This window comes from Oryza brachyantha, chromosome 2, assembly GCF_000231095.2.
Source record: "Oryza brachyantha chromosome 2, ObraRS2, whole genome shotgun sequence".
Lineage (NCBI taxonomy): Eukaryota > Viridiplantae > Streptophyta > Magnoliopsida > Poales > Poaceae > Oryza > Oryza brachyantha.
The window spans coordinates 26,486,981-26,510,912 of record NC_023164.2 but is presented as its reverse complement, the minus strand read 5'-3'; the positions used below and the strand labels follow the sequence as shown (position 1 = coordinate 26,510,912).

Genomic DNA, 23,932 nt, shown 5'->3' with positions numbered 1-23,932 from the left:
TAGAGTGAACCCATCGCTTATTTAGTTCGAGAGATGAATGTATGATGGTTGGATGTGATTACCTCTTTATAATGAGTTGGTGAGATACCTCTCATATTCAAAATAATATATTGAATATTAGGATTAATATATAAATAATCTAAAGTAATTAAAGGTATAGTTATATATTTAAAATGCTTTAAATAATTTTAATAAAATAAAATGAATATTTCACAATAAATATCACATATGCACATGCAATGTAACAAGCTTAATCTCAATTTATGTTTCATCATAAATAAATTCACTGGTTAAACAGCATCAAATGATGCATTAGCAAACAATATAAAAACTTTAGGATTGCCGAACCGTTGTGGGATGGATCCGTCCTACCGTTTTAATGGGATGAGTTAAACCTAGATCTGAGAGAAATATTTCTCTCCTAAATCCAATCTATCCTACTTATCCACCAACCAAACAAGACCAGGAATGAGTTAGTCTGTCCCAACCTATATCATACCTGGAACCAAACATATTCTAAATAGATTATCACGGCAGATCCAATAGAAATGAGATCCTCTTACATACGTTACGTCACTGATATGTAGATCCGTCTTATGATAAATTCACGTATCAGTAGGAAATGATGTGCCCGTTATGTTGGAGGATCCACGGCCAATTCAGGAAGGTAAGGTAGGTTCAGAAAGATAAGATCCATACGGTTGTGCATTGCTGTAACCTGTAAGATGCAGTGAAGGAGCAGCCAATGAGCGGCAAATTGCACAATTGCACGGGTAAAGTGAGGAGACGCACAGGCTGCACAGACACAACCGGCTGCGTGACCTCACCATATAGCTGCGGCGAAAACGCGTACAGAATTTAGTGAGCAGCGTGCAGTGCGCACAGTCTAAAGGCACGGGAGCGGCAGATGAGACGGCCGTGGTGAGAGAGCTCCTTGCGACTACTGCGAGACAGGCAGGGCATCGCAGGCATTCATTCACTCGTGACAGCCTCGCCGCAAAGGAGGACCAGGTGAACGAAAGATTGATACAGTAGAATCTGCAAGTCTAGAGTGGCAGGTAGGATTTGAAGGCAGCACAGTAGTAGTCGTAAATGCACGACGAAACGAGGACCAGGCATAAATATAGCAGACACTAGTAGTACAACATGTTGATGATACGACATGTTTGGCATGCTTGCTGAAAACCTGCAGTGATTTGGTGTCCGGTCAGGACCACGACAATCATCTGTTGCTGTTGCACACCTCATACCGGGAGCCGAAGCCCACTGGAACAAGCCTCACCAGATCGCATCTCCTGCCTGAACCTGTACGTCTTCTTCAACTTTCTGAGCCCCAGGCTCCCAGCAACTCAGCAATTACACACAGCAGACGACGATGATGTTCAGTGTAGCTGCCTGCAGACGGAACGAATGATAGTTCCATCCGCTTATTTGGATTAGAAAAACACAGCAGTTTTACTTTCTGTACAGGCTGATATGCAATGCATAAACCTTATTTCGATCAAGTATACATTGTTTCCTCTGAAACCTCCCAACAGGTCGAATGCCTAACGTGAAATTACCAGATGCAAACCAGAGGCACTTGGCAACAATATATAAACCAAAATGGGTGTATATATTTCGTTATGCAAAATTACTTGCCTACAAACTTGTCTTTGGCTTGGATGCCGGGCTCACGCGCCTGGTCAAGGTCCGCATCGTCACGAACTCTTCAGCGGCAGACGGGTGAATCCCAACCTGCAAAGCAACGAAAAAAAATATCAGAACCTTGAGTGCCAAATGGTATTCACAGCTCGTTTATAGTTGTCCACGTACAGTGCTGTCAAAGGCTGCCTTGGTGGCTCCACACTTCAGCGCGACAGCCATACCCTGAATTCAGTAGAAGCTCGGATGTAAAATACAAGTGAAGAATGGAAAATTTCCATGATTTTCTTTTATAAAAGAAACACTAAAACTTTGCATAGCTTACCTGGATAATCTCTGGCGCATCTGGTCCACACATGGATGCACCAAGTACTCTATCGGTCTCTGAATCAACCACCAATTTCATGATAGTCTTCTCCTGCCGCCTGAAAGAAAAAAATGAGCAAGTCAGAAACGTTAACCAGAACAGGGACTCTAAAGGACAATGCTGATAGGGCTCATTACTACAATGTTGGTATGGCCCATGTGAGTATGAGGCTATGACAAGGGTTTGCAAAACCACGATTGTCACGATAATCGTGTGTATCATGAGGGCAAGGCTTTGGTATTTGGTGGTAGGGCTCAGCAAATATCGTGAAAAATCAAAAAGAAATGAAAAAAATTGGTAGAACAATAAAAATCCCAGTGATAGTTATGTAATTCCTGAATCTAGTGGTGAAGAGATTTTTCAAAAAAAAACATGAATCAATCAAAAGAGGTCACAAAGTGATTTGAAGTGAGTTAAGTTGAAAAAAAATAATTAGACAGCGTGCCGCGCGATAAAGGGTGATTTTATCATCATGTCACACGATTATCGTGCTATTCTACATGAAAATCGCCTAAACCGCCACAATTATCGTACTAAATCGCGTGATTATCGCGCCAAATCGCACAGCATCCCTTCCAAAACCATGACAATTTTGTTCAAAATATTCCGATCAAATTTGCACGGTTTTTGCGCGATCACCGATAATCTCGCTACTGTCGTGCAGCGATTTCGGCTATGACAAGTCAAGATCAATTAAATACCTTCCTTCAAGTGATGAAGAGCTCAAGAAGTGAAACTATAATTTAACAGATACTTTTGAAATAAAAATTATGCTTACTTGGATATGCTGTTCTTCATTGGGTTGAAGCTAGAAGTGTAAACTAGAACATCACTCTTTGCTTCCTCCAAAGCCTGTTGTTCACTTAGGCCCACTACTGATAGTGGTGGGATGCTAATTCGACCAAAAAAGCCCATGTTATGATACAGTAATAAGATGACTGGGGAAAATTAGATAATCTAAAGAAAGCAACAGCACCATAAATGCAGTTAATAATATATGTGGTAGAAGCAGTGCCAAAATCATAAATCACTTGTCAAGGGATCCTCAGATTTATCTCTACTGAAATGACTAGAAATTTCTCGATTTAAATTCTAGTCTGTGTTTTGTTAATGCAACATTCAAAATTGCTGTTTACTCCCTGATGGGACCTAAACTACATAGGCAACAGTGAAGAAAAATCCAGCATTATCACAGCACACAAGTTTCATGCAGCTCAATCACACCTGGAAGAATAAAAAGGTTACACTATCATACCATTCTACTCTCTTTCACCGCCAAGATCTAAGTAAGTAAACATTTGTGGTGCATACAAGAAAAAACCAAACAGGCAACTGAGTCACAAACTACAAAGAATTGTGAAGTATATATGTGGTCATCTGGTCGACACAACTTGCTTCAGTAAAAATAACAAGAAATAACTGAGGACAATCAAGGTTGTTGGCTTACGAGAAAACAGCACAAGGTACGTCTCTGTAATCAGGCTTAGTTGGCTGACCACCAAATACAGTTTTCTGCAATTAAAGTAAAGTTGCTGGTTACACACAAACAAAGAAATTTTACACAATCAATTTGATGAGGGAATCGTGAATCACTGTAGTCACTTACAGAGAAGCAGGTAGCCTCCATCAGCGCAACAGGTGTTAGATTTATACGGTTTGTTACATCACCCACGGCCCATATACTTGGAACTGATGTACGAGAATATTCATCAACCTAAAAAATAGAACATCAAACAGTAAAACAACATTAGTCTAAAGGTACAACGTACAGATATTTGGCCAATTTAAATACCCAAGATGATCTCGTGTAGGTTCACATGTAAGTTTTCTCCACAGACAAGACATAAGAGAAATAAATCCAGATAAACAGAAATGTTTTCAACAATCTAACAGTTAAGATGCAATTAAAAAAGCAAGAATATCAACCTTGATAGCTCCAATTTTATCAACCTCAACACCAGCAGCTTCCAGGTTTAACCTCTGGGAGTTTGGTGTGCGACCTGCACTCAATTATAAACCACATATAGCAATGATATGTAAAGTTTCCTTCAAAGAAAACACAAATCAGAACAAATGTCACTCTCAAAATATATTAAGAGATTAAAACAAATAGTAAGGCTGACAGTTATCAGTTATGAATGGATACAGCGCCTGATTATGAGAAATCAGGATATATGTATAAATTCCATCTTGCACAGAGATGCCATCAAGAGAGATGTGTGCAAATAAATATTTAAAGTGATAAAGAACATAAGTTCCAGTATTAAAATTATGCTAAATACCTGTAGCAAACAAAACAACGTCTGCAATGATTTCTTCTCCTTTATCAGTCACAACTTTAATGCCATCAGCTGTTTTACTCAACTGGTTTACATAAAACAAAAATGATCAAAACATATCATGGGTAGAACACATGGAAATTAAAATAAACTTTACAATGTTAGCTTAATCTACCTCAGAGAGATTTGTTCCCGGATGTAATCTTATTCCCCTTCCCGCAAGGTTACTTGCAACAACCGCCCTCATCTCGTCATCAAAACCTCTGCGAATAGACAGTTTGCCCATTACTCATGATGGAGAGACAAGTAATACACACCTTGAAACCTTGATTAATATTTCCTTAGATACTAATAATATCCTGGCTCTGCACCCCAGGATGCACAAAGCCATAATCACTTGGTAAAAATTTTCCAATCCAAGCAGAATCATAGACAAAAACAGAAAATGCTGTTGCAACAAACGGAATGCAAATTTTCATTTTGCATGCATGTTATTAAACATCCAGCCGTGCTTTGATTAAGAAAAGACATTGGCATCTTTCCTGCATGATCATTAATCGGTTGTTCAGTTAGCATGACCACATTGTCCAGGCTTCATATTGTTTTATCTGATATGTGACTAGCCTTATTCTCCATGTTTCTCTAGAATGTTGATATTACTAAAAATTTTTAGTAACTAAAATTACATCAATGTAAAAATTATAAGATCAGGTAGTATTAATTGTCCTGATTAGCATGAAATTAAGATCAACAAAATAGGACAGTAACCTAAAGTAGCACATGAGTGAGCCCTGAAGAGAACAACAATAGTCTCACTTAAACAAGAAAACCTTGCTAGCAACTATAAATGCAGTATGACATAAAATCAGCAATTGCAGAAGCTACATAAATGTTCTTCTGAAGTTGGGTTGTACATTATTTTGTTATAGAAATTTAAATATTTTGTCATTACAATGTAGATAACCGATTATAAAATAATACCTTAAAGGAAGTTCTTTTCGATAAAACAAGTCTACTTCTGCACCCATCCCTTTCCATATAGAAGCAAATTCAACAGCAATATACCTGCGATATAGCCACCACATGAACAAAAGGAAGACAAACAGAATTAGCAATGACAGAACTACACTTAAAATACACAATATACATACCCGCCACCAAGGATCACAGCACGCTTTGGTAACTCCTCCAAACTTAATGCCTCATCTGAAGTAATAGCTAACTCCTGCAAGAGGGGTTCTTATTAGTGAAAGTTAGAATAATCTACCAAGGTACATAAAAAAATAAATGGAAATTAAATCAGTGATGTAAGCAGCATATAGATGGCTGTTATAATGTGTTAGATGAATGCTAATGCTTTGTGTCTCTAGCATTGGCTCAAAGGAAGTCAATACACACTATTGCCCATCTGTAATACAAATAGTCATGTTGTGCAACATTATCATAACAACTACAGAAGATGGTATGGGAATCAGCATCTCAAAGCCAATCCAATGGTTTTAGACACAGAAGTTGGCGGATGTGAAGAGGGTGTCAAACAGGTACCAGTACCATTGCTGGTCATAACAAACAAGGATGCAAAAGCTGGCAGAGAATTTTGGTTACCTTTCCAGGAATGCTGACACGTTGAGCTCGGCTACCAGTTGCTATCAATATGTGCTTTGCTGTATATCTTTGCTTTGAACCATCTGGCTTTGTGACTTCAACCGTATGAGCATCAACCAAACTGCCAGCCCCTTCGATCATTGTCACACCAGAATTGCCAAGGATCCTCTGGTAGACTCCATTTAGTCTAACAATTTCTTGAGTCTGCACGGAGAAAGGTTTTTACAATCTTGCGTCTCAGGCATTTGTGGCAGTGCTCAACGAGCAAATAATACAGGCAGAATGTTCTCTCAAACAAGGTTGTGGCTCTGACCTTATTTTCGAGCAGTTTTTTCCAGTTGAAGTTAATGTCCCCATTGATTTCCCACCCAAAATTCTTCGAATCCTGCAATCATACAACGGTAGCAATTACAATAAGCACACCAGAGTGACATATCCAGTGCATGTCCTTACAAGTATGCACACAACCTAAATGCAATAGATTGTTTAAAAAGACGAAAACAAGCTCTCAAATGGATGATCAATCAAGGATGAAAGCTTTAAGAAACCAGTTGGTGAATTTTGCAAATTGATGAAGAAACATAATTCAGTAAGTCAATAAGGCAGTAGTAAGGACAGTTACCTCAAATTCTCCCCAGAAAGATGCACCATACACCAGTATCTTTTTAGGAACACAACCACGTATCACACACCTAGTATAGTGATGAGCACACGGTTTTAAATTAATACGCACAATTAAGCACTCATCACCACCCGAAATGTATAAAAGTGCATTAAAAGAAAGAAATGTAGAGAAGTAATCGGCCGATGCTTACGTCCCGCCGTGCCCTCCTTGCCAGTCGGAGCTGATAGGGTGGAACGGGAGCTCGCAAATCGCAACCTGCACCGCGCCTCGCACCCAATCAAATCACACGCAAATAAATCCATTCCGATACCAGTTTGCTCGCGGAAAGGGAAGGGGAGGAGAGGAGAAAAGTCAAACCTTAGCTCCGAAAGACGCGGAGGTGCGAGAGCCGCGGACGCCGCCGCTCCCGGCGCCGATCACGAATAGGTCGTAGTCGTAGCTCCCGCCGTCGGCGACGGCCACCTCATCGTCCTTGAGCATCTTCCTCGCCATCGATTTCTCAACACCGCGAAACCCTAAATCACACACACACACAAAAACAGAGAGCGAGGCACCCCCTCCCTGAGACTCTAAATCCACACGACAACAACAAAAAAAAATCGCGAACCACTCGAAATTGGGGCGCAGTTCGCCGCCGCCGATGCGTGGAGCACGAAATCCACCACTAAAAAAAGCAACAAAAAAGATTAAGATTAAAGGGAGAAGTGAGCACACGCACCTTGGAGGAGGAGGAGGAGGGTTGAGGCGAAGTCGAAGTGGTGGTGGATCTGTCTGGTTTTAAGGGGAGCGCGGATACGTGGGGTCGCTGCACTGCTCTTCCCTTCGCAGCCATGGCCCTCCCTCGCCTTACATGTAAGCAGTTTTTTTAGTTTATTTAATATAAACTAAAATATGTTTAAAAAATTAGTATTTTAGTTATTAAGTTTTCAATTTTGAAATGATTAAATTCATTATCTAAGCATATGTTTAGCTATAAAATTATTGCAGAAATGTTTATATTGGTTTAAAAATTTGAGTTATATGTATGTTTATATTTTATAACGGAGGGAGTATATATCTTGTATTTTTGCCAGCAAGATTTTGTGTTTCTATTCTCTTCATTTAAAGGTACTTTATTTCAATCTATCTCATATAAATCGTAAAGACTATAATATATTTCACTTTTCCAAATATCAACATACTTGTCCGTTAATTTTTCAAATTTTGATGTATTTGTTTTTCGCTCTACTAAACTCTCACATAAAAACAATTGCTTAAAAATAAAGTTTTTGGGGACAACAGATAAACTAAACATGAAATTTTTTTGAACGATAAACAGTATATCATGTCTAAAGATTTTATTTGTGTATAAGTTCTTGTATGTTTTCGTACTTTATAAGGTAAATTTAATTGTTTATATTATCAAATACTTATTATAAAAATCTTGTAAGACACCTCCTGGATCAGCCTGGCATCAGGAGGCGTTGACACGGCCACGTTGGCACTTGACAGACAGGTGTTTAATTAGTTGGTTTTAATTATCTGACTATACAAGCTTACATCAGCAGTGACAATTCCAGGATCCACTGTGGGTGCAATGCTTCATCGTGGATCCACTGACAAATTTACACAAAATTTCTCAGATTCGAAAGAGGCTTGTGTTTCCATACGAGAATTCACGTTCGATGAATCTAGACGGGACAGGAATGAACATTCAAACGTGGAAGATGGACATGGCGAGCAGGCTGTGAGTAGCAAAAGACGACGTATCCTTGGATAGGTAGCCATCCAACTGTGAAAGCAACAAGGGACACGTCTCCAGTTAAGTTCTTGTGGTATTTAGGGTTATTGTTTGTTTTTAAAGAAAAAGCCTAATAACATATTTATAAATAAAAAATAATTTAAGAATATTTTTTATATACGTGTTCTTAGCAATATAAAAAATAAATGAAAAATAAAATACAAAATATACTTTCAATTTAATATTAAAAAGTTAAATTTTAGGTTATAAACACAAGCAGAAACGAAAAATAAGAGGTGATTGATCAGCGTTGAATACACAACAAAAAATGGAAGGGGTGACTTTTATGTACAGCAAGTACATAAGGAAGACAGACAACAGATGAAGTGGAAAAAAAACAAACAACATATTTATAAATAAAAAATAATTTATAAATAAAACTTTTATATACTTATTCTTAATGATCTAAAATCAAAAGCTATAAATAACTACAATAAACAAAATCCTAAAAATAGCTCTAAATTAAGATTGAAAAATCAAATGTTGGCTTATAAAGCTAAACATATGCGAAAAGACATGACGGTAAATTATACACTGAATTAAACTTGTGCTTTCTGTTTGATCTCCGTTCGTTCCAAATTTGTTTATTCCTCATTGATGTCTCCCTCCCTTGGCGTTGCCGGTTCCAACCAAATCTAACGTGGCAACACATCGTGCACAAACTCAGAGCATTAGGCGACATTGACGGCGGTCCGTTTCAAGCGAGTTTTGATTATTTTTTAATTCAGACCTCTTTCCATTTAACTGTTTAAAAATATACCAAATTTTCAACCCAAAACAAATAAAATATAAAAGTATATTCAATGAAATATTTAATGAAACTAATTTGGTATTGTAAATGCTGATATATTTTAATATAAATTTAGTGAAATTTAAAGAAGTTTGATTTTTTTTAAAAAAATCAGATGTCTTATGAAGGCCTATAAAACGAAAATATAACCTCCTACTAACATGGGGTGGTGGCGCAGTTGGCTAGCGCGTAGGTCTCATAGCTAATCTGAGTTATCCTGAGGTCGAGAGTTCGAGCCTCTCTCACCCCAGTTTTTTTTATACTGATTGTCTTAAAAAGAAAAATAGCGATGGACAGTTATTTTATTTATACGTATTCTGATTTTTTAAACACCATGATCTTAATTCAGATAAATATAACCATAAATCTATGTAGCAGCATGGATTTTCAACTGGACCAGATTTAAAACGCATTTTTTTAATACGGATTCTGATATTTTTAAACACCACGATCATAATTGAGATAAACATAACCATAAATCTATGCATCAGCATGGATTTTCAACTGGACCAGATTTAAAACGGCAACCGCTTCCGCTAAATACACATTGCAAACCAAATGTTAACTATCATGCAGTATCGCACTATGGTATTCTCATCTCTTCATAAACTTCAGTTTGCCCATAAGAACAGAGAAACACACCTGTAGCTTTCACAGCATTGGCAGCAAAAGTTAAAAAGAAAACCACACAAAAAGAACATTGCGCGCATTACAAATCTTATTTAGTTACTCGATGATGCGCCTTAATCCTAGAAGCACATCAGCCAGATTTCTTAAGTCTGACCTCAATGCCCTGCACAATAAGACCTCTCTTCCAATTGCCTCCTTTGGTCTCCATCAGGCTGAATTGAACCTCTCCATCTTCACCTTCCTCATTGAAGAATTCGCCCATCTCCAGCTCCATCCAGCCATCAGCCCTTCTCTGAGGGAGCGTTACACCCTCTTCAAGATGAACTGGACGATGGTTTCTTCTCCTCACCCTTTGTCGCCTAAATGGACCCCTTGAGACCATAGTAATAGACCAGTAATTATCGGGTACCTGACCGCTGCCATCCTCATCTTCACTGTCATAGCTTTGGACACAAACACTTTTTGTTGATCCCCTACCTCCCAGACTGACTGATGCCTCCTGGAATGGAGAATCGAGCCCATAGAACTCATCAGCTATCTTAAACAGCATATATATGGAATAGCTTGAGTTTGGGGAGAGCATCTTGCTGTGTATCTTGCCACGGATTTCCAACCAGCACACATTTCTGAGTTCAGCGCCTTCTGCAAACCTGTTGTGAATCAAGGTTAAAACTTGTAAGTTGTAACAAAGAAAGATAATTCAACAAGTATTAAGTTGCAGAGGAGCATTCAGCACTAGAAGTAAATCCCGTAACTTGCTACTGACCAGGTTTTTCATCACTACTACTGTGTAGAGCCATTTGTGCGGTTATAATAAGGGCATATGTGAAGGAGTAGTTAATACTACCTATTTTCTAGCATTGCCTAAATTCATATGAATGTTAATAAATCTAGACATATATATATAAACAACATGCGTTGATAAATAGATGAATCTACGTATAGCCAAAACCACTTATAATATGAAACGGGCGGTAGTTACTACAGTAGTATGCCAATTCAAAAGCAAAATGACTCGCAAAGTTGCAGTTGGACCATCGAATTCGCATTAGAATCTGCAATTGCTCTCAAGTAACACTAGTTGAAACCACACTTTGACACTCTTCAATCCCTATGCTAGGAATGAAATCAATCATAGATTAAGCTGGTGCTAGTATCCTAGTCTCCCTTCGACCACATAGTGCAATTGCCACATTGTGAGTTGCAACTAGTAACCATCAAACGTTATTGAAGGTTTAAAGACGCGGAAGCATTGGACTAACATTTCCATATGAAATGGGAAAAAAAAATAGCATCTTTTAGGTAGGAGACGGACCTAGAGTCGGTGAGAGGGATCCAACGCCAGTACTGCGGCGTATCGCCCCAGATAATTACTAGCGCTCTGGCCGAAATCATGAAGCACTTGGCCCCGGTCTCCCTGTCCAACCATACGCCCTGCGCCCAAAACAACAGTGTTAAATCGCCAATGAAACTGAGAGAGCTACGATTAAGCAGAGAGTATGAGATTGCCGACGAATCGAGAGGCGGAGGAAGAAAGGGGTTTCCGTACAGACGCACCATGAGCTTGTCCGGAAGTAGGAAGGGGGCACCGGAGCCGGAGAGGCGGAGGAAGAGCTCCTTGTTGGAATGCGGCGCGGGGGCGAGCTCCCCGTCGGCGAGCGGCGGGAGGTCGCGGGGGATGAAGCAGGCCCAGACGGCGTCGTGGTCGGCGGCGGCGCGGAAGGCCGGGGAGACGGCGGCGGCGCGGCAGGCGTCCCGCGGCGCGGTGCGGGAGATCGCGGCGGAGAGGAGCTCCTCCGGCAGCCGCGCGATCTCGCATGCCTCCACCTCCTCCATCGATTGCTCGGATCCGGGTGAAAGGGGAGAAGACGAAGAAGAAGAAATATCGCAGGAGGAGAGTGTGCGAGGGGATCAAGAAATCCGACGCAACAAAAGCTTAACGGCGAAGCACTGCCGGGACACGATAGCGTTGGTTAGGTTAGGGGTTAGGAGGAACTGGGCTGTATTTTCAATTTTTATAATAGCTATTTTAGGTTGTAATAAAGATAAATTAACTACTATATAAATTTAAAAACCCACTGTAAAGATACGAAATAACTAATTTTCTATAAAATATTTTGAAGAAGATTTATTGTTTATTAGTTTGAAAGCGTAGGAATAATACGACAAAAAGAACGTGAGATTTCAAGAAGGCAAAAGCTTATTACCTTTTGCACAGTGGAGCCCACATGTCATACCAGCATGCTCCGTGCGGTGAGGGGAGTGTCCAGCGCGATGGCGACGTGTACTACATATAAAGAGTAAGGCCAATAGCAGTGTGATTGTTTCTAAAAATTATACTATCATGACACTAGAAATTGCCCGTATTTGCTAACTATTGTTGATCCCTCTCCTTCAAAATATAACGAGCAGCTATCACTAACATAAACTACAATTGACTACAATCAGAAAAAAATGTTATAACTACCGTCTACCTACTTATTTAGATTGCCGGTATATGCAGGTAATGGGATTGGTTGTTTTGGTAATAAAGATTTTAAAATAAATTTAAATGAGAGATATGTGTTAGTTAATGCATGTTTACCGACGCGTCTTATATTATGGGATAGAGAAAAATAGTTATCCCTTGTATTTCTTGTATTTTAGAACAGATCAAATTTTTACTTTCTCCGTTACAAGATATTAGTGTTCCTAAAACATTTACCAACTACTAAGGTTAAAGAAAGGTATTATCTTTTAACTATCTTATTGGTTAGAAAACGCACTTTAGATTCTTCTTCTAAACACCTAATTAATATATGTATTTCTGTGCACTAGAATTATGTTGTGCTATAAATGTTGGATTAATAAATACTATATCATTTTAGATTGAAGGGAGTACAAGTGACAGTAGATTAATAGCATATCTTTGTCCCTGCTCAACATCCTAGTGTAGATCGACATGGGTTTTAATACCGACGAGGCTTCTTGTCACCACACTGTGAGACTTGGCAATAGGGCATTAAATACTTAAGTCGTCCACTAGTTTTTCCTCGTCCTTAAGCAATAAGATAATTGTAAAACTTAAAATATTTGTGCGCAGTTAGGTTCATTTCTCTATCACGACGGATGGTGCATTTGTTTCGATTTATGATTATTTAAACATTTTTGCTATCTGGTTTAGAGAAGAAACAAATAATTAGAACTCTCCCAGCTCCACTTGCATCCAGCCGTCACCTCTTCTTCTATGACGGAACGCTGCTGAGTTCGCTCGATTCTCTTCAGGAGGAGCTGGACGACGGTTTCTTTCTTGCCCTGCTCCTCAGTTGCATTGATCGAGTGAAGGCAACCTCGCAGTCTTGACTCCCACCCTCGGGTTCATTGTTTGGTTTTTCAAAAGAAAAATAATTTATAAATTAAACTTTTATATAAATACCCATAGCGATTTAAAGTGAAAGACTGCAAAATAAATTGCGATGAGAAAAAAAAATCTAGATTTAATATTAAAAATTTTAAATTTTGACATATAATCATAATCAAATCAAATGCGAAAATACAGGCCCTCTGTCCGCGTGGAGTATCCAGTCCGCAGAACTCATCAGCTGATCACCATGAACACAAGTAAGCTGAGTTTTGGGACAGCAGCATGCTGTCTATCTTGCAACGGGTTTCCAACCAGCAAGCATATATGAGTTCAGTAGCTTCTGCGAATCTGTCGTGAACAGAAAGGGTTCAAACTTAAAAACTTGTAACATAGAAAGAGAAATCAACATAGATGAGTGTCCAGCAAGACCAGCACTAGAACTAAACTTTGCAGTAGAAACAATTCCTCTCATCGTTTGGGCTACGGCCCACAGCTGATAAACGGTTGAAAAACGAACGAAGCATTCACGGATAATTTAGTGTAAAACTTTTATGTATATTATTACTTATTAGTGGTTTTAAAACCAATGTGGAAAAACAGCGATCGGCAGTTATTTTTTTTATACGGATTCTGTTTTTTTTTAAACACCATGGTCTTAATTCAGATAAACATAACCATAATACTATGCAGCAGCATGGATTTTCAACTGGACCAGATTTAAAACGGCAACCGCTTCCCCAAAATACACATTGCAAACCAAATGTTAACTATCGTGCAGTATCGCACTATGGTATTCTCATCTCTTCATAAACTTCAGTTTGCCTATAAGAACAGAGAAAGACACCTGTAGTTTTCACAGCATTGGCAACAAAAGTTACAAAGAAAACCACACAAAAAGAACATTGCGCGCATTACAAATCTTATTTAGTTACTCGATGATGCGCCTTAATCCTAGAAGCACATCAGCCAGATTTCTTAAGTCTGACCTCAATGCCCTGCACAATAAGACCTCTCTTCCAATTGCCTCCTTTGGTCTCCATCAGGCTGAATTGAACCTCTCCATCTTCACCTTCCTCATTGAAGAATTCGCCCATCTCCAGCTCCATCCAGCCATCAGCCCTTCTCTGAGGGAGCGTTACACCCTCTTCAAGATGAACTGGACGATGGTTTCTTCTCCTCACCCTTTGTCGCCAAAATGGACCCATAGTCATAGGCCAGTAATTATCGGGCACCTGAACGCTGCCATCCTCATCCTCACTGTGATAGCTTTGGACACAAACACTTTTTGTTGATCCCCTACCTCCCAGACTGACTGATGCCTCCTGGAATGGAGAATCGAGCCCGTGGAACTCATCAGCTATCTTAAACAGCATATATATTGAATAGCTTGAGTTTGGGGAGAGCATCTTGCTGTGTATCTTGCCACGGATTTCCAACCAGCACACATTTCTGAGTTCAGCGCCTTCTGCAAACCTGTTGTGAATCAAGGTTAAAACTTGTAAGTTGTAACAAAGAAAGATAATTCAACAAGTATTAAGTTGCAGAGGAGCATTCAGCACTAGAAGTAAATCCCGTAACTTGCTACTGACCAGGTTTTTCATCACTACTACTGTGTAGAGCCATTTGTGCGGTTATAATAAGGGCATATGTGAAGGAGTAGTTAATACTACCTATTTTCTAGCATTGCCTAAATTCATATCAATATTAATAAATCTATGCATATATATATAAACAATATGCGTTGATAAATAGATGAATTATGAAACGGGGGTAGTTACTACAGTCGTATGCCAATTCAAAAGCAAAATGATTCGCAAATTTACGGTTGGGCCATCGAATTCGCATTAGAATCAATTGCTCCCAAGTAACACTAGTTGGAACCACACTTTGACACTCTTCAATCCCTATTCTAGGAATGAAATCAATCATAGATTAATCCGGTACCAGTATCCTAGTTTCCCATCAGACCAGGTAATGCAATTTCCACATTGTAAGTTGCAACTAGTAACCATCAAACGCAATTGAAGGTTTAAAGACGCGGAAGCATTGGACTAACATTTCCATATGAAATGGGAAAAAAAATAGCATCTTTTAGGTAGGAGACGGACCTAGAGTCGGTGAGAGGATCCAACGCCAGTACTCCGGCGTATCGCCCCAGATAATTACCAGCGCTCTCGCCGAAATCATGAAGCACTTGGCCCCGGTCTCCCTGTCCAACCATACGCCCTGCGCCCAAAGCAACAGTATCAGATCGCCGATGAAATTGAGGGAGCTACGATTAAGCACACAGTATCAGGTTCCGCACATACGCACCATGAGCTTGTCCGGAAGTAGGAAGGGGGCACCGGAGCCGGAGAGGCGGAGGAAGAGCTCCTTGTTGGAAGGCGGCGCGGGGGCGAGCTCGCCGTCGGCGAGCGGCGGGAGTTCGCGGGGGATGAAGCAGGCCCAGACGGCGTCGTGGTCGGCGGCGGCGCGGAAGGCCGGGGAGACGGCGGCGGCGCGGCAGGCGTCCCGCGGCGCGGTGCGGGAGATCGCGGCGGAGAGGAGCCTCTCCGGCAGCCGCGCGATCTCGCACGCCTCCACCTCCTCCATCGATTGCTCGAATCCGGGTGAAATGGAAGAAGAAGAAGAAGAAGAAGAGGAAATATCGCAGGAGGAGAGTGTGCGCGGAATTGTTCGAATCCACGCGCGGCGCGGCGCAGCAAAAGCTTAACGGCGAAGCACTGCCTTGACACGTGACAGTGATAGGCTGATAGCTCTTACATTTTACAACAAAGCAAGTTCAAGACAATTTTTTACTTTCTATAATATTTACCAAATGCTAGAGTTAAACAAAAATGTTATCTCTTAGTTAACTTATTGGTTAAAATACTCCCTCTCTTTTTTTTTTGACACCATCGACTTTTTATTTACATTTAACCTTTCGTCTTATTTAAAATTTTTATTTAAATATACAAAATTATAAATCATACTTAAATTTACTTTAGTAATAATTAAATCGTAATAAAATAGTCAATAATTATATAAATTTTTTGAATACGACGAAGGGCCAAATGCAGATTATTTAGATTTTTTTTAAAAAAATCGGAGGCTTCTCCTAAATACCTAATTAATACACTAGAATCGGTGCCTTGGAAATAATTATGTTGCGGTATAAACGTTGGATTATATAAATACTATACCATTTTAGATCGAAGGGAGTACAAGTGATAGTTGATTAATAACCTATCTTTGTCCTTGTTCATCATCCATAGCGTAGATCGACATGGGTTATAATACGCTTCTTGTCACAACGTTTGTACACTGTGAGACAGGGCAATAGGGCATTAAATACTTAAATCGTTCACAAACCCTTTCCTCGTACTTAGAGCAACCACAATATAACATAAGAATAAACCATAAGCCCTTATAACTAGCAATATACACGGTAAACTTTGACCATAAGACAATGATGATAAAAAGTAACCTTAAGCTTAGAGCTTGACCTTAAAAAAAATAAAATAATAAAGTAAATCACACGCACATGACAACTAGTTTATTTGTTAGAGATAAAAGTTAGATTTCATACATACGATGTGAAACCATCTTAATATCTTTTCTGTTTTAACCATTGTGCCAATGACTATAGTGTAGGTGGGACCTACCTTATTTTCATCAGGAATTGCTGATGCCCTTAAGCAATAAGATTATTTGTATGCAGGTCAGCAGGTCGATTCATGTCTCTATCACGACCGAGGCCGCGTTTTTTACGGTTTAGAATTATTTTTATGTCGATTGTTGTGTTATAATCTTGATTTCAAACTACCGTAACCTAATAAACTTTGACAGTGACTTTTCTAAATTATTGGGTAGCTAAAGTCTCGGTAGCCAGATTACTTTAAAAAGTAAATTATCCACCTTACCCTCTGTTTAACTACTGCTTCAACTAACAGTAATCTATCTTATAATAAATTAACTCAATAATCTAGATACTATGGTCACAATGACTCGAATCACATCGGTGGAATGACCTATTAACCCAATCGAATAGCTATGAGCTTAGACCTGTTTGGATACCTAGAGATTTTTTTAGTCCATGTCACATCGAATATTTAGACATTAATTAGAAATATTAAATATAGATTATTAATAAAAACCACCTTATACTTTGGACTATTTCGCGAGACGAATCTATTGAGCCTAATTAGTCCATGATTAGCGAATATGATGCTACAGTAAACATTTGCTAATCGTGGCTTAATTAGGCTTAAAAAATTTGTCTAATGAAATAGCTTTTATTTATGCAATTAGTTTTGTCATCAGTCTATATTTAATACTCTTAATTAATGTCCAAACATCCGATGTGACAAGAGACAGAAAAAAAAGTCTCTAGATCTAAATAGCCCCTTAATCTGAGACACGTTAGACCGGATGTAGCAAGGACAACTTCCCGTTGCCAGATGAAACCAAGGCAAGGTTGTCGTCGCCGATGTTGGATGTGCGCTTGTTGAGACGGTCGAGAGATTTGGGAAGAGACGATGCTCTTTGATGAAATTTGTACAATTTTCACCAAATTTTAAACCATAATAATAAATACTTTGGCTATCAAATTCTTGCTAAAACTCTTCCATGGGTTTAGCCATTTTTTTATTTGTGTTTTATTTTGTTTTTCAAATTTGACACCAAATAATTATATTCAATTTTTATTTTCTTATGAATTATAACGTTTTCACATTGAGATTTATGAAATAGGTAGTACGCAAGTAATAGAGAGGCAACATAGTCGTTTTTAAAAGAAAATCTAATGATCAACTAATGAAATATACACAGCGGGATTAAAATAAAAACTCAGGAGCATATAGGATGATTAGACAAAATGTTAGTTGGTCAAAATTTGGTCAACTGGCATAATTTGTGTGCTTCATTTGTGCATATTAATTTAACAGAGGAGGATGACATATTTAGATGGAACTTTCATCAAAATGATCATTTTTCTGTTAGATCAATGTATTTAGCTTTAATTAAGAATGGGTACATAGAGAGGAATAAGATTATTTGGAAGCTTAAGATGCCCCTTAAGATTAAGATTTTTATGTGGTATCTGCTTAAAGGACTTGCTTTAAAAAAAGACAATTTGGCTAAGAGGAATTGGAATGGTAATTTAAGATGTTGCTTTTGTATGAAAAAAGAAACAATTTACCATCTTTTCCTAGATTGTCATTTTCTAGATTTTTTTTAGATCAATTCAATTCTCATTTGGATTATACCCACCACAAAATATCTCTCATATGTTTGGGAATTGGCTGGTGGGTGTCAATAAAAAGTTAAGAAAATTATTCCTGTAGGGGCTTCCGCCATATGTTAGGATCTTTGGCTTAACAGAATGATATGATTTTTGATAAAACACCATCAAAATCTTATTTGCAGGTACTTTTCAGGGCAACCTATTGGCTTCGAGGTTAGGCCCAACTGCAAAGGCATGATGATGATATCAAGCTAATAAATGATGCATGTCGTAAACTAGAGTCGACGATTATGCACCTTTTTGCCAACTTCGGATAGAGATTCTCGAATAGAATTAAGTAATTAAGGGTTCTTTTATCTTATGTTGGTGTCTTTTAGTTTGGAGTTTCTCTACATTATGTCAGTGTGTGAAACTTTTCATACACGGATTTTATAATAATTGGCCGTAGCTCATTGAGCAAAGGCCGGAATGTTATTCCATTATCTAAAAAAGACAAAATGCTCATCGACACCTTAGATCATTCTCTCGATAAATATACCAAAATATACCCGTACTAATTAGCCGCAACGATTTAAAAGAGCAATTGCTAACTATTACTGTACATTTTTGTAAGCCACATGTTAGTAGGATATGGTCCAGCGTTGAACCATGACGTCGCCCTTTTGCAAACCAGACGCTGGCTACAGAATGTTCAGTTTGTCCACAAGAACAGAGAAAAAAAAAATCAGATTGTCCACAAGAACAGAGGAACGGCCTGCCCTGCAGTTATTTTGCACGGCATTAGCAGCAAAAGCAAAAGCCACAAAAGCATAGCAGGAGACAACAAAAATCTTATTCAAGCAGTCCAAGATGGGCCTCAACCTAGAGGATTCAGCTGCCAATTGCAATGCCCTCTCTTCCGATTGCCTCCTTTGGTCACCATTCTCACTGAAGAACTCTGGCATTGATAGAGTGAAGGCAACCTCTTAGTTTTGACTCGCACCCTCAGAGGCTGACGGGGTCATTGTTTGGTTTTTGAAAGAAAAAATAATTTGTAAATTAAACTTTTATATAAATGTTGTTTGTAGTGATCTAGAGAGAATGCTATAAAATAAACTACGATAAGAAAAAAAATAGGTTTAATATTAAAATTTTAAATTTTAATCTATAAGCACAAAACAAAAACGAAAAGATTATTCTTTTTGACCTGGTTGGTGGAGTATCTAGCCCGTAGAACTCATCAGAGGGAGTTCGATTGGACTTGGGAGTGTTCAGTGTTTGAACGGCTTGGCGCTAGTGGCCGAGGAAACTTTGCCCAGGTGGACTGGCACGTGGGCCCGGTGATACAAGCTTCTTATATTGTATTTATTTCTAAAATTAAGATAACAAAATTCATTATGGCCTTTCCTTTTTAAAAAGTTACAACCGATCGTTATAGAAGTTGTAGATCAAAGGACTGTAAAATCACAATTTAATTAAAAAACTTAATTATCTCGCCGGTCAAAAAATATTTGTAATTTAAGATATTATTTATTTCAATTTATAAAATTTCAACCATCATTTTTTAAAAAAAATATTTAGTTTAAATACAAGACAAATGATACATATAGATTATCCTTAAAAATAATATCATAATTTCATAAACTTATTAAATTTTATAAATTTATTATAAAAAATACTTATCGAAATTTAAAAGTTTAACTAAATCTTATCCTAAACGATAAATATTTTTAATGGCATGGAGTGCTAAGAATATCAGCCTATAAGTAGAGTCATTACGTACACTTTATAAATAAATTGTTAAATAAAGTGAAAATAATAAAGTGATGGCACAAAGGATAGTTAAAAATTTGACACAAATAATTGTCCACTTAGAGGAATGAAGTACACTTCCATGTAATGGAAATTAATTAATACAACTTATGAATAACAATCAAACCATAGGATACGCAGAACAAATCATTCAACTGAGGCTTCAGTACATGTATGTCAATACGTTCCGGCCTCTAATGGCACCACCGTACGATGCATGTACGATAATACGACATGCATACATAAACTCAGCAGCCTAGCACACCTCAAAATAAATAAAACGACAGCTACGGTTAGTGCTTAATTGATCAGATTAAAGCTAGCTTCAAGTGATTATGATATGATCTACACGTCCGTACTGCCGCCAAGTGGAGCTAGCTGCTGTATAATTAATCTCATGATCGATATGATCGGATGCGTTATTAGCTAGCTTGCTCTATTGCTGATCGAATTCTCCATGGAAAAAAAAATCAACAACGTTTAATTACATGCATGCAATGCAATGGTCGGTCGATCGAGTTAGCTAGCTAGCTTTGCTAGCAGTGCATGCATTTGGGCCTGAGCTCGATGCCTTGCACGATGAGCCCCGTCTTCCACCGGCTGGTCTCCTCCTTGAAGCTCACCTCCACCACCCCCTCCTCGCCGCCGGCGCCGCCCGGCACGGCGAACTCTCCCAGCTCCACCTCCCTCCACCCGCCGCCGCCGCCGCCGTCCCTCAGCCGCGGGCATTTGATGTCCATGTCGGGATCGAGCCTCACCTTCCGCCCGAAGTCCTTGCGGAGGCTGATCACCAGCTCCTGCCGGTGCATCATCGTCTCGTCCTCGCCCATGTGCTGCAGGCAGATCTTGTGCTCCGTCGCCGGCGGTCTGCTCGTCGTCCCGGCGCCGGAGACGACGACGGTCACCGTCGCCTTGGGAGACGGCATGCCGATGTTGCACTCGAGGCCGGTGGTGTAGTCGGCGAAGGAGTAGACGAGGTAGGCGGCGTAGGTCGTCGCCGGCGAGAGCAGCGAGAGCTGCAGCTTGCCGGTGATCTCCAGCCAGCACACATCCAAGAGCTCCGCCACTTCAGGAAACCTGATCGATCATCAGCAACACAGAAAATTAAATTGATTTGTATATTCATCGATAATATGTTTGGATTATACTGTAATTTGTACTAATTAAGCTACAATTCTTGTCGTTATCGATGCATAGACGTAAAGGAATAGATCCACCTGATATATATATATATATATATGTGTGTGTGTGTGTGTGAGCGTACGTGTCTAGTTCCTCATGCTGTCATGCATGCCTCAGAAAGGTTTTCACACGTGCTGACAAGCCTGCATGCATGAGCTGGACGGCACGCATGCGAAGCTGACAAGTGTACACGCAATTGTGATACGTGTAAATGTACGAAATTTTCTTCTGTTCAGATAAACACCAAACTCTCTGGCAGACAGTCATAAACTAGCTCTGTCCCAAATTTTTTTTTTATTTCTTTAACAGAGATAATAAGGTTGAGAAAGGTAAAACTATTGTATCCCTTACTGACCGAGGAGTCGATAGATGCGAAAAGTGTATAAGAATTTTGAACGAAACAATTAGTACCGTAAATTAGTACCGTAAATAGTAAATAGTATTAGTACTGTAAATAAGAAAAAAGAATTTTGAATGAGACAATTAGTATTATAAATAATATTAGAAATGCTTATAGTTTGATATTATATTTAAATCTTACAGATATTTATATTTTAGAACGGATATAGTATTTAACTAGCGAATTTCCACCGAGAAATTTTGCATAAAAATTAAATAAAATTTGATATACACCATTGCCTCTGTTTTAATTGTATTTTGTATACGTTAGAATTATGAGTTAAAGGGATTTAACGTACAACTATTTAATTCTCATTTATATATACGTACAAATATCCCAATCAATCCATCTGCACGTTATGATTTGATCTCAACACTACCGAGTGACCTAGAATTTTTTTTCCTAATTAATGTCGTAATTTTTAGATCCTCTCAGCGAATGTGATGTCGTATTTTTGAGCTATTTATTCCACGTATGTTCGCACGTATTGACCGAACGGTGTGTGCGCGCGCACACACATACATACATAATATTGGTCTAATGCATTAAAGACGGCGACTAAGTTTTGCGGTCTCCGAGTCAATAATTAAATTGTGCTAATTAAATTCCGGCGTCTTTTATTATCTTTAAAAAATCAAATACTGGCATTGTGTTAATTAAATTGTGCGAGGCTATTAATTCTATATTGTAATATTTTCTACTCTTATTTAAATTCATCTGTTAATTAATATATATAATGTGTGTATATCTCGATACGTTAATAGTCCTATGAACCTAAATAAGACTAATCTTATATTACGAAATAGAGAAATAAAGAAGTTTAAGTCAACATGGCTAGCATGCACAGTTGAAAACTAATTTGTGTTAGGAGTAGGTGCTTGTGTTCTGCAACATGCATGGTCAGCATGGACTCAGTACATGTATAGTCGTTAAGTCTAAGTACATGTTGTCCGTACCTTGATCCGGGGAGGCAGGGTGTCCATCTCCAGCGAGAGGGATCGTCTCCCCACGCGATGCTCAGCGCCCTCGCCGACAGCATCACGCACTTGGCGCCGCTCCGTCGATCCAGCCCAAAGCTCTATATAATATATAAAATCATCAGCACAATTAATTACTTCAACCAATACAATTAATTTAATATCAATTGGTTTAATCATCACTAATTCCAGGCTTAATTAACCTGCATTAATTAATCTTTAGTTACCATGGTGGCGGCGTCGAGGAGGACGGGACGGGCGCAGAGGCGGGCGAAGAGATCCTTCTTGGAGGCGCATTCGCTGGCGGCGGCGGAGGACGCGTCGACGGCGCGGGCGAGGATGGCGGCGTGGTCGGGCGGCAGGAAGCGGTCCCAGACGGCGTCGGAGTCGGCGGCGGCCTTGAACGCCGGCGACACGGCGGAGGAGTGGCAGGCGTCCCCCGGCGTCGTCATCGAGATCGCGTACGCCACGCACTCCTCCGGCAGCCGGTAGATCGCCGCGCCACCCGCCGACGCCGCCTCGCAATCCATATACTACACCTAGTGAGAAATCAATCTGATCGTCGGCGGCAGGCCGGCCGGTCGGAGATGACGCGATCGCTCGCGACGCACGTAGACGGCGGCGGGCGGGAGTGCGAGGTGGCGGCTGCATGGGTCGTCGGGTGAGTGAGTTATAAGGAGGGGTGGCGCGCGAGGCTTAAGCCTTAAGGGCTAAGGCTCACGGGCAGGGAGCGAGCGAGGGGGAAGTGCTGACTCGGACGGCGGGTTTGTTAAGACGTAATAAACGCATGCGATGCGGCCATACTCGTACTACGAAACTGCCTTTTTTTTTCTAGGCGCCGAGATCTCGTGTGTGACCCACGCCACGCTTCGCCTGCCTCGACTCCTTTTCGTCGACAGCCCGCCTGCGTACGTGCTGCCTCAGCTATATTAGTAGATAATGTTATTAATTTTTTATTATATATTTAACAAGTTCGTCTTATTTAAAAACTTACTTAATTATGTATTCATTTTTATATAAATTTATTGCTATACATATTTTAATTGTAACTTATATTTTATACATTGGTTAAACAGATGTTAAAAAATTAAATGTAAAATACGGAGGGAATAGGTGCCATCAACGGCTATTCTTCAATTCAAAACATACTCTTAGATGCCAGAGGTCGCATTCCGGGACATTTTGCTCACAACCATGCCTTGTTTCGACCGTGGCGGACCTATGGACCCCGGGCTCAGTTAACCTTCATATGCATATATACAGTACGCCATATTTACATAATTACAGTAGTTAAG

General features: G+C 39.5%; 4 protein-coding genes and 1 non-coding gene across 6 annotated transcripts; 1 reads left to right on the top strand and 4 right to left on the bottom strand.

Moving 5' to 3' along the window:
* Positions 1-1,004: 1,004 nt before the first annotated feature.
* Positions 1,005-7,329, bottom strand: LOC102712888 (glutathione reductase, cytosolic). Of its 2 annotated transcripts, XM_015833867.2 has the most exons (18): positions 7,239-7,329; positions 6,878-7,035; positions 6,711-6,775; positions 6,518-6,587; positions 6,209-6,280; positions 5,896-6,099; positions 5,442-5,515; positions 5,272-5,355; positions 4,466-4,553; positions 4,294-4,375; positions 3,938-4,011; positions 3,618-3,725; positions 3,459-3,523; positions 2,790-2,903; positions 1,970-2,069; positions 1,816-1,869; positions 1,642-1,737; positions 1,005-1,395 (listed from the first exon to the last, which is right to left on the bottom strand). In XM_015833867.2, the coding sequence occupies exons 2-17, from the start codon at positions 7,010-7,012 to the stop codon at positions 1,642-1,644; spliced, it is 1,485 nt and encodes a 494-aa protein (XP_015689353.1). In that variant the 5' UTR covers positions 7,013-7,035; positions 7,239-7,329; the 3' UTR covers positions 1,005-1,395. The 2 variants fall into 2 exon arrangements, with proteins under 2 accessions (XP_015689353.1, XP_006648092.1); XM_006648029.3 differs by having other exon boundaries at positions 1,380-1,737.
* A 1,924-nt stretch (positions 7,330-9,253) lies between these two features.
* On the top strand, positions 9,254-9,340 carry TRNAM-CAU. The gene is given in 2 exon segments: positions 9,254-9,291; positions 9,305-9,340. It is a non-coding gene; the product is annotated as a tRNA-Met (tRNA).
* Positions 9,341-9,565: 225 nt separating this feature from the next.
* Positions 9,566-11,660, bottom strand: LOC102716481 (F-box protein PP2-B1-like). Its single transcript, XM_015834039.2, has 3 exons — positions 11,278-11,660; positions 11,036-11,154; positions 9,566-10,370 (listed from the first exon to the last, which is right to left on the bottom strand). The coding sequence occupies exons 1-3, from the start codon at positions 11,554-11,556 to the stop codon at positions 9,851-9,853; spliced, it is 918 nt and encodes a 305-aa protein (XP_015689525.1). The 5' UTR covers positions 11,557-11,660; the 3' UTR covers positions 9,566-9,850.
* Positions 11,661-13,833: 2,173 nt separating this feature from the next.
* Positions 13,834-15,670, bottom strand: LOC107303703 (F-box protein PP2-B10-like). The gene is given in 4 exon segments (XM_015834038.2): positions 13,834-14,536; positions 15,172-15,190; positions 15,193-15,289; positions 15,377-15,670. Coding segments are annotated over 4 exon segments (906 nt in total). The 5' UTR covers positions 15,656-15,670; the 3' UTR covers positions 13,834-14,025.
* A 4,431-nt stretch (positions 15,671-20,101) lies between these two features.
* On the bottom strand, positions 20,102-23,283 carry LOC102712611 (F-box protein PP2-B11-like). The gene is made up of 3 exons (XM_040520933.1): positions 22,865-23,283; positions 22,617-22,738; positions 20,102-21,155 (listed from the first exon to the last, which is right to left on the bottom strand). The coding sequence occupies exons 1-3, from the start codon at positions 23,165-23,167 to the stop codon at positions 20,615-20,617; spliced, it is 966 nt and encodes a 321-aa protein (XP_040376867.1). The 5' UTR covers positions 23,168-23,283; the 3' UTR covers positions 20,102-20,614.
* Positions 23,284-23,932: the final 649 nt, after the last annotated feature.

What these genes read in the sequence shown, in the direction of transcription:
- LOC102712611 (XM_040520933.1), bottom strand. Translation starts at nt 23,167, where the DNA reads ATGGATTGCGAGGCGGCGTCGGCGGGTGGCGCGGCGATCTACCGGCTG. An exon ending in TCCTCGACGCCGCCACCATG is followed by an intron (nt 22,739 to 22,864) that starts GTAACTAAAGAT and finishes TATATTATATAG; the next exon opens with AGCTTTGGGCTGGATCGACG. An exon ending in CCCTGCCTCCCCGGATCAAG is followed by an intron (nt 21,156 to 22,616) that starts GTACGGACAACA and finishes ATGATCGATCAG; the next exon opens with GTTTCCTGAAGTGGCGGAGC.
- LOC102716481 (XM_015834039.2), bottom strand. Translation starts at nt 11,556, where the DNA reads ATGGAGGAGGTGGAGGCATGCGAGATCGCGCGGCTGCCGGAGGAGCTC. An exon ending in TACTTCCGGACAAGCTCATG is followed by an intron (nt 11,155 to 11,277) that starts GTGCGTCTGTAC and finishes TTTTGGGCGCAG; the next exon opens with GGCGTATGGTTGGACAGGGA. An exon ending in ATCCCTCTCACCGACTCTAG is followed by an intron (nt 10,371 to 11,035) that starts GTCCGTCTCCTA and finishes GATTCACAACAG; the next exon opens with GTTTGCAGAAGGCGCTGAAC.
- LOC102712888 (XM_015833867.2), bottom strand. Translation starts at nt 7,012, where the DNA reads ATGGCGAGGAAGATGCTCAAGGACGATGAGGTGGCCGTCGCCGACGGC. An exon ending in AAAAACTGCTCGAAAATAAG is followed by an intron (nt 6,100 to 6,208) that starts GTCAGAGCCACA and finishes TTCTCCGTGCAG; the next exon opens with ACTCAAGAAATTGTTAGACT. An exon ending in ATAAAATTGGAGCTATCAAG is followed by an intron (nt 3,726 to 3,937) that starts GTTGATATTCTT and finishes TCTATTTTTTAG; the next exon opens with GTTGATGAATATTCTCGTAC.